This window comes from Protomyctophum parallelum (assembly GCF_964188405.1).
Source record: "Protomyctophum parallelum genome assembly, chromosome: 14".
Lineage (NCBI taxonomy): Eukaryota > Metazoa > Chordata > Actinopteri > Myctophiformes > Myctophidae > Protomyctophum > Protomyctophum parallelum.
In genome coordinates, this window is record NC_139709.1 from 37,263,728 (window position 1) to 37,277,579 (window position 13,852).

Genomic DNA, 13,852 nt, shown 5'->3' on the forward strand with positions numbered 1-13,852 from the left:
GGGTGGTGTTGTCAAGCAAATACGTTTGACACTTTGTGTGTCATTTTCACCTTCCTTCTTTTACCCGGGCAAAACAGTGGACATATAGCCTATGTTGTTGTCGCAGGTGCCGCATTGCATTGTGGGACATTCATTGCGGTGTAGTGTCCAAGTAAGTGAAGTAATGAAAAGGAAATAATGAAAACGCTGCAGTTCACATCAATGGCCCCTCCTGCTGGTTGAAGAAGACCCTTCATTAAATGGGTATTTGTACGTAATTATGTAACTTTGTAAATGTACAAAGTTGCATAAGCGCTGATAATGAGCTGACCTTATTGAGCAGGCTTATCAAGCCCACTATTGAGCATTTTCTATTATTTTGTGTGTACCGTCACACTAAAAGTGTAATGTATACATCATCGTACATCGGTGTCACGCACCAAAAATAGCCAATCTACAAGCACAGACCGCATTGTGAGCTTGTAGATCTGCTTTTCTCTGCAATGATGGACTGAGAAGAAGTCTTACATTGAATACGTCACGGCTAGGCGACACTATTCATTCATTTGCAAGGGAGATATATATTATAACTCTATTTGCAAGGAGTTTTGAGTTCCCAAAACATATTATTATCAATTGGATTATAAATAATGGCAACGGAGACCCGCTGCCATTATCACAACAATGATGACGCATCACACAACCATCCGTCCCGGTCCATTTATATAGCGTGGCTGCTATACCCGATAACAGGCTCGACAAGCCAAAAGCTTATTGATACTCGGGTCTCGATTAATTCAAAACCGGGTTTAATGTACCTGATTTTCGGGCTCCAGGAAGTTGTGCAAATGTGCAGAAGGGTGAAATCATCCGTCAAAGGCTTCTGCCAGAAATATGGGGAGGGGCTATACTATACGAAGAGTCGAAAAGCTAGAATGTCTTTACATTTGTTTAACGACACACTATAAATACTCATATCATCTCGGTCGGGTGGAAACCTCATGATGTCCAACTTAAACTTTTCAGGATTCAAATGCAAAATGCAAAACGCTTGCTTCACGCCGCGTTTCGAGTTTGTGGATCTACTATGAGAGATGAGAGGTTTCTACCCGACAACTACAATATGGAAGCCACGGTCCTCACCGCTGATTGGATGCTGATGTTGGCCTTCACCAGTTTGTTCCTCATCTCCTCGATCATTGATTGGACGGTGGAGACGCGCGTCCTGTACGCTTGCTGCCGCTGTGCGATGCTATCCACGGTGTCGGCCACGCCCCCGAGGGAGTGGTCCTGACGCAGCTGGTCCTTACTGATGACGGACAGACGGCCCTGCAGGCCCTTCTCCATTTCTATTGGGTGAACAGCAGTGTGACATCATCAGTAAGAGACTATGCATGACTGACATACTGTAGATGAGAGTTGTTGTTCTACCTAACAAACACTATATAACAATGATTAATATCACAATATAGGCCTATTTAACACTGTTTCAACACAGAACATATCCCATACAGCACCTTAACCCATTTTGACCTGAGATCAGATTCTAAAAATGTCTTCTACATCCTGACAGTTTTCTGAAAAAGCTATGTTTCTATGTCAGTCGTTCGTAGCTCGTAGCGCGCCACTCTGTGGCGCCCTATGTAGATCTGCTATTTTTCAAGCAAAACATAATGCTAACACCAAAAGTATACATTTTCTCTGTCACTCGGTGACTTGCCTGCCAGTGTATCGGCGTTCTTCTGCAGCTGTGTGATGGTGTGTTCAGCATCTCGGAGGGTCTGCTCCATCTGGTTGCTGGTGCCAGCCTGATGCCCGCCTCCTTCTGCACCCGAAAACATTTTCTCCAACTCCTGGAGCTTCTCAGCGTAGCCCTCCACCTGCCGAACAACACACCCTTCTGTCACGTCTGAAGCTATGAAATCTATGGAAAAGTTTAATCTGCAACACAATGTTATACAATATGTAGTGTGGGGGGGGGGGGGGTCCCTGCTTCATCGCTCTCTCTCAGCGAAGGGGTCCTTGGCCTGAAAAGGGTTGAATACCCTCGGTTTAGTGTGTACGGTTGAGGTTCAGTTTCACTTTTACCTTGGTCTTGATGGGGTCAAAACACGCAGGACAGGAGGATCGTTGACATCTGAGACCTTCATAACCGTCTCTGCACACACACTGACCCTTATCGCTGCACTGCAGCGACACACTGCCCTGGGCCGAACATCCACACACTGTAACACAGTTAAAATGTATTCATTCAACAAATATAACACAATATTCAAGTGGACAGCAATTAGCCACTTCTGAATTTGATCCGTAACCAAATGTGGTGTAACGCGTGTGTCGTGTCGGAAAACTAAACTGCTAAACTAAACTAAACTTGCTAAGCAAGGACCTATAGGCTACTGTACAAGGACCTATAGGCTACTGTACAAGGACCTATAGGCTACTGTACAAGGACCTATAGGCTACTGTACAAGGACCTAAAGGCTACTGTACAAGGACCTATAGGCTACTGTACATACATTGGTATGCCAGAAAAAAGTAAAAAGAAAAAGAGGTAGCTGGCAAGGGTTTTGGAAATAGAAAACTTTAGTCTAATGATTACTAAAAAACATTGTACAGCTAATTGTATTATTCAACTACATTTCCATGCTGAAGTTTTATAGGTGCATATAGGCTTTGTGTAGCATTAGTGGTTCTACAACAAGTCAGTGCTTTCTTCATGCGGATTCATATAATGAATGCATTATGTAAGCAATACAGCAATTTATTTATATAAAAGAAACATACCTGTAAGTATTTGATTATGTTGATTATGTAGTGCGTAGTGCGTGCGTGTGCGTGCAGCGCGTGTGTAGCAGAGTGTACTTACGTGCACATTTCTCATTGGCGTGTGTGTGGTAGTATCCCTCTGCGCAGCTCTCGCAGTGCTGCCCCCTAGTGTTGTTCACACACTTCAGACACGCCCCCGTCACGCGGTCACAGTTGCCCGTGGCACCGGCGTCAACATGGCCGCTACAGTGACAGCGCTGACAGGGGCGGGGCTGCCCCCCCATCCCCTGAGGGTCGCCATGGAAACCTTCCTCACATATGTGGCAGTGAGAACCTGGAGAACATTATGGGATGGTTGTTTCATCAGTGCCTGGAAGTAACTAAGTATTTACTCAACCACTGGCTGGGTGTGTGTGTGTGTGTGTGTGTGTGTGTGTGTGTGTGTGTGTGTGTGTGTGTGTGTGTGTGTGTGTGTGTGTGACGGTGACCTACCAGTAATGCCAGGTGGACAGGGGTCACAGGTGACCTTCAGTGACCTCGGGTTCACGGAGCAGTCGATTCCGTGGGGACAAGGACATTTGATACACAGATGCTCTGCGTTGCTATAGTAACCAGGAGAGCAGCCCTGCCCGGCGGCATCACTCTGATCTGATGAAAAACATTCACCTGGAAGGAAGAAAGGAAGAAAGAAAGGAAGAAAGAAAGAAAGAAAGAAAGAAAGAAAGAAAAAAAGAAAGAAAGAAAGAAAGAAAGAAAGAAAGAAAGAAAGAAAGAAAGAAAGAAAGAAAGAAAGAAAGAAAGAAAGAAAGAAAGAAAGAAAGAAAGAAAGAAAGAAAGAAAGAAAGAAAGAAAGAAATTCATACCAGTAATAGTTATAATTGCAATATAGTCCAGAGTGATACAGTGTAAAGTCTGAGTTCCATTATTTTCCTTGCACATACATTAATATCCCCATTTCTTTCCATTTTCCCATTAGTCATTAAATCGTGAACGCATCTGTCAAACAAATCACACCCGTCATGACGTAAAATAGACACTATGTGCTCAGACACTATGACGTTAAATTCTCCATTCATTGTCAACAGGAATTTAATGTTTGTTTTTGGACGGTAACTAAAAGCTGGAAAATAGCAGAAATACAAGCTTGCTATGAGCTTGTATATCTTCTTTTTTTTATTATGTAAATGTGTGCAAACCTTTGAATATAATTTATTTTTAAAGCAAACATTTATAATTCAATACTTCTGGGGGTCTCTGGAACAAAATATTTTTAGATGGGGAGTCCACGGCCAAATACATTTTGGGGGTCCTCGACATGAAAAAGCACCATTGATCATACAGCAACATATAGCCTACTTTTTCAGAAAACTGTAAGGTTTAAAATACATTTGTAGAGTTGGCCTCAGGTTAATTGTTCTGTGTACAAAACAACATGGACACCAACTACACTGCGACCCCAACGACACACAACCATCTTATTTCAAGGTCACGGCGTCGTCCCCTACCTGTCTCGCTGTCACATCCTCCCGCGCAGCGACAGGGCTGACAGGGGCTGAAGGCTCCATCGCTGGGCGCGGCGTGCTTGAATCCCGCGGCGCAGCGCTCGCAGCGCTCCCCCGTGTAACCTTCTGGACAGCTGCACTGCCACGCCCACGCGGCCGGGATACCGGCGCCGCGGCGGGCCGACACCAGGTTGGCGTTGTCCAGGTAACCGCGCCCTAAGGGGGGAGGGTATAGTTACTTCCTGTCATGTTTACTAAAGACTCAGAAATTCTCGTTTCACATAATTATTCTATTGAGATGTACAGGCAGGCAGGCAGTGTCTCACCGTCTTGTCCAAATGATGCGCGGATCTTCAGAGCCGTCAGGTTGTGGAGGAGTCTTTGGAACTGAGTGGAAGACAGCTGAGGTCTCCATTTACTGCCCACACGCTCATCCAACCTGCGCATGCACACGCGCGTGTGCACACACACACACACACACACACACACACACACACACACACACACACACACACACAGTACACACACACACACACTTTAACCACGTTTTGCCTTTTTTACCTTAACCTCTGGTGACAGTATCAAAACAATCTGAGCACCCATCTGCCAAACAAATTGAAAACAGCACCCTCTTTTCCTTAGAATTTGCTGTCGAGAGAGAGAGAGAGAGAGAGAGAGAGAGAGAGAGAGTAGTATCAAACAGACCTGAAGTTGTAGGTAATGCTGACACCACTGGAGACCATGGAGCGCAGTGGGCCCAGGGCGGCAGACACTCTGTGGCCAGAGCCCTCCAGAACCACGTCGCTGGTGGACGGGTAGCGCTCTCCCCGGTCCAGACGCAGAGAGAAGGACAGGTTCTGACCGTAGCTCAGCACCTGGTCCCCCAAGTAACAGGCTGGAAGACGGGTTAACATTCATATGTAAATAATATACATTTGTAGGGATATTAATTATTAGAATGAATAAATGTGTATACGAGGGGAGTGGAGATGAAGGGAGAGGAGGATGGTAGAAGAGAAGAGAGGACAGGACAGGACAGGACAGGACAGGACAGGACAGGACAGGACAGGACAGGACAGGACAGGACAGGACAGGACAGGACAGGACAGGACAGGACACTCACATGGAGCATAGAGGTAAACAGGGAGGCTGTGTTTGGAGATCACTTCCAGGTCTTGGTATTTTGGAGACCAGCGGAAATGAACGTCTGACGTCGGAACACTAGGGGGTGCTGCTGCACGCCAACCCTCAGGACCTGCAAAACACGTTTTATTTCACATTTGTATGCTTCAAAATATGCCGACTTTTGATTAAAGATGCGTGCCATAGTTTTGGACTTTTTCTGTTTTATATGTTTCATAACATAATACACATCGAAATACACCGCTTTAGTGACGCACTAAAATCAGCCCCTCCCCTTATTATCATACAACAGGTATGGGCACTTCGGGGTTCGTCTGCATTATTTTGAGACATGTGATGTACAATATATTTGGTATAAATGTTACCGTTTGTGAAAGAGGAGCTGATGTTGTAGACAGAGTAAGCACTGCTCTGGGAGCAGCTGCTGGAGTGACCATAACAGAAACACTGATGAACTGATGGCTGGTCTGCCTGCTGCTGCCCGCTGCTGGACAAACATAAAAACACACACTTACACATGGGTTGTGGACCAGTGCTGATCTGACTGAAACCCTACTTGTTTCCTTCTGCATCAAATGTTACTTTAGTCAGAACCATATAGCCAAACCACAAGTCCCCCAGCAGAACCCAAACCTCTGCAGTGCAGATGCAGTGGTTCTCATTTCTCAACCTTTTCAGGCTTTAGTTTAACCCCTGAACTAATAACATTTGAACTGGAGCCCACCTCAATTTCGTTTCGTTTGACTCAGTTCCACAGTTCCACAGATAAAATAGCCAATCCACAAGCTCACAACGCCTCGCAATGGCCAATGTTTGACCAGTTTTTTATAGTATAGTTTGTTGATTATTACTTTTGCTGCAGATATTGTCTTTTCTTTTTGTTTATGGGGTATTAAAAGGTCTGTCATCATGGGCACCCCCAAGATCAAAGATCATGTGGCCCACAGTTTATATCTCTCTAATCTACAGTGAGTCACTATGCGTGTGTGTGTGTGTGTGTGTGTGTGTGTGTGTGTGTGTGTGTGTGTGTGTGTGTGTGTGTGTGTGTGTGTGTGTGTGTGTGTGTGTGTGTGTGCGTGAGTGCGTGAGTGCGTGCGTGCGTGCGTGCGTGCGTGCGTGCGTGCGTGTGTACCTGTGGTGACATCCCTCTGCAGTGACAGCTCTTCCATCAGGACAGAGGTCACACCTGGAGCCAACAGCCCCGAGCCTGCAGCTACACTGCCCCTTGCTGTCAGAGTTTGGACCTGCAGAACCTGAGAAATACGAATCAGAATTTAATTTGATCTCAGTTTATTTATATCCTTTGAATAAAATTATCCATATAATACTTATCGGTCAACTAATGTTAAGCCTTGAATACATGGAGGAATTTTGTTTTAGTTGCATTCCTTTATAGTGAATGAATTATGCAAAAACGAGAGAAGAAATTGATTGCAGAATCGGTACAGTCCAAGGAAGGTACAGGTCAATACAGAAACCGAGAAACGGAAAGAGGATAAAACCAGAAGACTTGTTTATATCAGGGTCCTCCATTTTCATTTTCAAGACATACAAATATGCTCTTGAGCAGTTTTGAAGTAGCTTAGGGGATTCACATTTCTTAATGGCTGTTGGTAGGGCGTTCCACTTAACAAGAGCAAAAATGTTACATTATTACATTATTACATTAAAACAAAATCTATTCATGAACTCCAACACAACAGCCTATCATATAATAAGGATAGCACTGGATAAAAGACAGAAGACACTTTTATATTATGAATATACGCTGACAGCTGTGTTTATAAAAGGATTTCAGGATTTATTTCTTTATTTTTAATTTAAATTTATGTTTTATTTTATTTCACTTCATCAAGTGTTCTCTACTTTTTGAAGGGTGCCCTCCTATGCCCAGCTTTGAGGGTTTGTGTGAACACATAATTGAATTTTGAATTGAATTAAAAGTACATAATTGAGGATAAAAGTGAGGGTAGAAAAGTGAAGACGCCAAAAGTGATTGGCCGGAATGACATTTGCGATGGTTTGATTGGCTGAGTACTGACTGAGTACTGACTGAGTACTGACTGAGTACGGAATGTGATGTATGATTGATGATAAGAGCACCCCTCACTTCACACGAGTGTGATTTTTTTGTAAAGTAGGCCTAAATACCACAATTCACTAAACTTCGTTGGGGGGGGGGGGGGGGGTGAAATAGGTGAAATATTTTTTTAAAGAATCTTCATCAAACTGTTCTCTCACCTATTGGGTTGCAGTGGCAAGGTGAGCAGCTCTCCCCTGCCCTCTGGTGGTAGTGTCCGTCCTTGCAGCTCTCACAGTGGCGTCCTGTGGTGTTGTGTTGACAGTCGACGCAGTATAAACCCAGTGTGTCTGAGCGGCAGTACCGAGCCTTACCGTTACAAAGACACCTGTACGCTGCTGGAATACAACACAATATAATATAAAACATTAACAAGACCATACAATTTAGCACTAGTATTAGCATAGGCTCTGCACAGCCTCTTTCCGTGAAGGCTCTGTTCCATGTATTAAATGAGTAAAAAAGATTAATGTCAAGGACAGCCTATAACTTACCTAGCCTCCTATAAATTCCATTTGGCTACACTCTCACACCACCCTCTCTCTACACCACCCTAACCTATTCCTGAAAATCTCTCTCTAGAGATGGCTCGCCCCAAGCCGTAAAGCCGTGGATATCCACGGACGGATACCCCAAGCCGTGGATATCCACGGCTTCTCAATCTTAATTTATCTGCTCTATTTGAATCAATTTGTAAACATTGGGCTCAAAGAGGGAGCTGTGCGTGTACGTACGCGCGTACATATACGTGAGTGCATTAGGGTAGATTTGACATTTTCGTAAGCAAGTATAATATAGGCCTACCGGTAATGACTCAAAGTAATAGTAGGGGCTAATTCATCCTTTAGCCCATGTTTCTGCAGAGTTTTTGGTGCAATTTATGAGCTCAGCTGTAATCATGTGGAAGGGGACTCCGCCTGGATAAAGATTAAAGATACAAAAAAAACCAACTAGATTCTAGGCCCAGTCAATTGTGAATGACAAAAAATAATTGTATCCCATCTGGATAGTTCAACTTTAGTCCTATAAAGTCCGGATAGTTCAAATAAGTAAGCGCAAATGTGGACAATAGAGTGAAGACAAGTTTAAATAATGACCACAACCTTTGGAAAAGGAAATCAATCAATCTAGAATGTCTTTAAATTTGCATGCCATGCACGCAACCATAAAGACTCATTGTGTATGGCGAAGAGCCAACATATGGTCTTAAACCAGCAGCTGAACATGATTATAATCGCCCCAGGATTACTAATGTAATAATTACGCTCATCATCAGTGATTACATTTGATGATGAGGTTCAGTTCCCACAGGAGCAGCACATAGACACTTACACAAGCCTCCGCTTGTTGTTGTTGTTGTTGTTGTTGTTACAATGTTGGTATGGAACCATGAGAGCTGAATTATGATGGTGGAACCAACAGGTGTGTCCATGATGGCGACCACAACCTCTGTCTGTCTGTCTGTCACACTACAGACAAACCACAGACAGACCTGTCTGACACAGACCATTAACACTAACCCAGCTACTGGCTCCTCCCTGGGGGAGAGTTGCCTTCTGTTGCAATAATAGACAGTGTAGTGTAGGAGGCTATAGTGCCTCAGTAAACTATAGGATCACAGGTAATATACTGTAGGCTACCGTAAGCCAGGAACCTATAGCATCAGTCTAAAGTTATATCCTGTCAAAACAAATAAAGAAACTGTATACCATGTAAACAATTAACCTACACCTGTTTAAACAACATGCAAATGGGTCAGTGACGTGACACCCCAAAAAATGTGTTTTTTTTTAAACCTTTAAATAACAGGAATAAAAATGATTTACTTTTGTTCTACTCACTCTCATCTTTATGGAAACATATTTTGTTTTTAGATATTTTATTGGAATCAGAATTTATTCAGCATTTTGTTGTACTTGTGCCTAAAATCGTCATATGGTGTGACATGACAATAATTGTTTATAAAATGAAAATGGAGTACAACTTTCTTAAGTTGCTCACTTTATCAAAGTCCTTTATCATAACTAACCTGTGATCCACTATAGTTTTGTGAAAATGTATTAAATCTGTATATTATTTTCGTAATCAACACTCAATGTGAGGCCCATGTTATCGGTCTTTCAATATATTTTGCATTTATTGTGACAAAACTTTCTCTAAAATTACACAAATATTTGTGACTCTTCGTTAGACTATTTGCTATGTTATCCATAAACATTAATGGTTTCATCATTAATAAAGGTATGATTTTTTCACTATTTGGAACGTCACACCAAATTATTTAGTGTCACACCGTATGATCATATATTCATTTTTCAAAGCAAACTGTGTTTTAACCTACTTATTAGTGAGTACTGAACTTTACAGATTGATTAAACAATTACTCAGGAAAAACAGCAACAGGAAAATTGCTTTAACATTGAATAACATGGCAATGACTGAATAAAACGAAATTAAACACTATTTATTGTGGATAGTTGCAGATTTTAGGTGAAAATGTTTAAAACAAATGTTTAAATGGACAAAAGAAACATGGGACTTTGTTATTTATTGCTATACCTGTAGGAAATTACAGTTTGTATCATATGGTGTGACAAAAAAGTCATATGGCGTGACAGAAAAACAGTCACACCATTATGATAAAGTGTCACACCATATTACGTTTTCTGCACTTAACATAACCTTGAGGCTACTAGCTACACATTAGCATGCTAACAACATGCTAGCTATAACAAAGCAACATAGATTTACATGTTATTATGACCAAAAAATCTAATACCTTAAGCTTTTTTAATTAAAAAGGTGTCACACCCACAGACACTTGGAAGAGTCGCATTTGTCAGCGTTCCAACAAGATCGTATTTTATGAAAATGTTAAAATGATAATTCACCACAGACACCTGTCATGCTATTGTAATGCAAGTGCTGAACAGCCTTACTGAAGAAGTAACTCTCTATCCCAATGGGTGTGTAAACAATTGCCTGTTGAAATTTCCCAAAATGGTGTCACACAATATGATTTTGGTTTGGGGGACAAAATATTTTTGATCAGAAATGACTGAAAACATTATGCTTGGACTTTGAAAAGATTAGGCTCACAAATAGACATCTATATTATATTTATGGATTTTTTAAAAGAATTTTAGCATTTTTTTCCCTAGTTTTATTTAAGTTCCTACTTTGAGAAACAAGGCCAGGACAGTCGCACCATATGAGTTTTGCTGTGTTTGGTTGACAATTCTGAAGAAATGAGGAATGAAATGTTTTAATCTTGAATATGTTCACATGGACCATAATGTCCTGCACAATATTCAGAAGGTTTTTGACAAATATATTTCTTATTTATACATGAGTGACACTAAGGACAGCCAGGGACACCATGTCACGTCACCCACCCAAATCTAAATTACAAGCCTATAGGAAACAAAATCATGACAACTTAATGACCAAGGTCTGTCTGCATGATCATCTAGGTCAATCACCAGCAACAATGAACAGTAGTAGGTAACACGAATTTCTCAGTACATTCAGTCAGTCAGTCAGTCAGTCAGTCAGCCAGCCAGCCAGTCAGTCAGTCAGTCATCAGTCAGTCAGCCAGTCAGTCAGTCAGTCAGTCAGTCAGTCAGTCAGTCAGTCAGTCAGTCAGTCAGTCAGTCAGCCAGCTACAGGTCAATCATTTTAAGATGCGGGAAATGATTATGCACCTTCAAAATAGTTATAGACCACATCTTTTTCACAATAACAGGGTGGGATTTCAGATGAAGATGAAATGTGTTTTTAATTATAACAGTACATACATTAATTGTGAAAATACATCAGTGCCAGTAAGTCCATAAGTAAAGTTGTTGTATGCTACAAGGCATAAGAGTGGTGGCATTTTTCTGGTGCCACTCAAAAAAGCCAATGCATTTATCCCATATAGATTTCCAAAACAATATTTATATCCTATCAATTATTTTAAGCCTAGAATCAAACCATCACAGGGTCCTGGTGAATCATAACCATACAACCTTTGATTTTGTGAAAAATACTATAGTAATACTATTAAGATATACCCTTTGTTTTGCTGTTTTATTTAATTTTTTTCACAGAATCAAAGGGTTTATGGTCATGATTCACCAGGACCCGGATGGCTTGATTCTAGGCTTAAAATAATAGATCTTTTTGGAAATGGATTGGCTTTTTTGTTGGCATTTTTTGAGTGGCACCACACTGCTATGCCCTTTGATCCCATGTAAGAGTCAATCATACACCTTTGGATGAATTATAGACCTACCTACCTACCTACCTACCTACCTGCCTGCCTGCCTACCTAACTACCTACCTACCTACCTACCTACCTACCTACCTACCTGCCTGCCTACCTACCTACCTACCTACCTGCCTACCTACCTACCTGCCTACCTACCTACCTACCTACCTACCTACCTGCCTACCTGCCTGCCTGCCTGCCTGCCTGCCTGCCTGCCTGCCTGCCTGCCTGCCTGCCTGCCTGCCTGCCTGCCTGCCTGCCTACCTACCTGCCTGTCTGTCTGTCTGTGCTCTGACTCTGAGAAATGTGGTGTAGAGGGGGGAAAAAAGAGGTCAATGAAATATACTAGTTGTACTTTGTATGGTATTTATACTTTCAATAGTAGACATAATCTTAATTTGAGTCTACTTTGTACCAACACACCGTTGGGGAATGTCAGTATAATATTTTTGTGCCAAGGATTTTTGGCGGCAGACCCCCACATCTGAAAATGTTTTGTGTCAGGGGCCCCCCAGAAGACTTTCCAAACATTTTTGATATATGTTTATTTATGTTATTTTGTATACCGGTATCTCCTATTTTCTAAATCTGCTGCCAGTAGGCTACAAACGCATTTAAGTCACAGTCAACATATGATATAAAGAAATGACCGACAAATAAAACAAAATATGTATTAAAATATTGTAAGTAAGATAAGTTCCATTGTAGCCTACAAATGTGATTTAAATGTACATGGGATATTTTCTTGAAGATTACCATGAAAGCATCATGCTGTCTGGCAGAGTTGTATTTCAACTTTGTTTTTTCCCCCGTAAATGAATGCCAAACGTTACACTATATACACAGAAGTAGCTAAAATAGACGACTAAATAATAATTACATGTATTGGATCCAACAGAACACACCTCCATATTTTGAAAGTAACGGTTTCTGCCTGACAGCAATTAAATGCTTTTCGTGGCTGATATTAAAAAAATTGGCAGACAGTAACAAAATAAAAATGTGAAAAATCTAAGTAGAAATAATAGTAGTAATGTGTAAACTTACATTGTAAATGGTAGGTGGAGTGTACAGCACAGATCAGAGTGAAGAAGGACGCACATATAGATGGCCAACATGTCTTCATGATCGCTGATTAAATCCTTTCAGTGAGAATCAATGATAATCCTTTGAGGGTGAAAAGAACAGGAGAGAGAGCGCTGCTTTATAAACCCTGTGTATAGCCTGCAGCATGTTGTCACACGCTGCACACTGCACTCTGTCAGACACATTTAGTCATATCTGAATCACACAGGGCACACATGCACGCACACACACACACACACACACACACACACACACACACACACACACACACACACACACACACACACACACACACACACACACACACACACACACACACACACACACACGTACACACACACAGACAGAGGCAGGAAGTTGTGTGTGTGATAGAACAGGGTGGTGTTGTGTGATACAGACTGTGGTCACTGCTGATGATTATACTGCTGGTGAGGTCCTGGTAGGAGATAAAACCAGCAGTACTAGAGGTCCTGGTAGGAGATCAAACCAGCAGTACTAGAAGTCTTGGTAGGAGATAAAACCAGCAGTACTAGAAGTCTTGGTAGGAGATAAAACCAGTAGTAGGTCCTGGTAGGAGATAAAACCAGCAGTACTAGAGGTCATGGAAGGAAAGCAGCAGTACAGTCCTCACTATGTTTAAAAACATAAAGTGTTTGACGACATGCCCAAAAAAGGTCGCCAGGCTGAAAGTGGTTACAAATCAGGGCCCCCAGATGACACATCATGATAGTGCAGTGGCAATTTAAGGACTCTTAAGACCTTTTTAATTGTTTATTTTTGTTTCTTAAAAAAGAAAGAAAAGAAAAAGTCAATTACTGCGTTATCAACAAACTATAAAAACAGACCAAACATTGGTCAAATTATCAAATAATATAAGAAAGAGGCGAAAAAGGTGAAAATAGCAGACCTACAAGCTCACAGTCACAACGCCTCGCATTGTCTGTATATCTGCTTTTCTTATACAATATTTATCTGTGGAACCGAGTCAAATAAAATGTAGCCTTATATGCTTCAACTCCTACAAGTTCTAGTCAGGGTGGG

At 41.7% G+C, this 13,852-nt stretch overlaps 1 protein-coding gene across 3 annotated transcripts in view; it reads right to left on the minus strand.

Moving 5' to 3' along the window:
• Positions 1-12,932, minus strand: part of lamc2 (laminin, gamma 2) — a 19,262-nt gene extending 6,330 nt beyond the window's left edge. The window contains exons 1-13 of one of the 3 annotated variants that reach the window (XM_083782274.1): positions 12,773-12,932; positions 7,635-7,811; positions 6,526-6,646; positions 5,759-5,877; positions 5,374-5,505; positions 4,956-5,145; positions 4,577-4,689; positions 4,254-4,466; positions 3,241-3,414; positions 2,849-3,082; positions 2,068-2,204; positions 1,700-1,859; positions 1,123-1,328 (exon numbers count right to left, since the gene is read on the minus strand). In XM_083782274.1, the coding sequence (XP_083638400.1) occupies positions 1,123-1,328; positions 1,700-1,859; positions 2,068-2,204; positions 2,849-3,082; positions 3,241-3,414; positions 4,254-4,466; positions 4,577-4,689; positions 4,956-5,145; positions 5,374-5,505; positions 5,759-5,877; positions 6,526-6,646; positions 7,635-7,811; positions 12,773-12,851 (2,055 nt within the window). In that variant the 5' untranslated portion in view covers positions 12,852-12,932. Of the gene's footprint in view, positions 1-1,122; positions 1,329-1,699; positions 1,860-2,067; positions 2,205-2,848; positions 3,083-3,240; positions 3,415-4,253; positions 4,467-4,576; positions 4,690-4,955; positions 5,146-5,373; positions 5,506-5,758; positions 5,881-6,525; positions 6,647-7,634; positions 7,812-12,772 lie in introns of all 3 variants that reach the window. The other 2 variants (XM_083782275.1, XM_083782273.1) reach the window with 2 other exon arrangements.
• Positions 12,933-13,852: the final 920 nt, after the last annotated feature.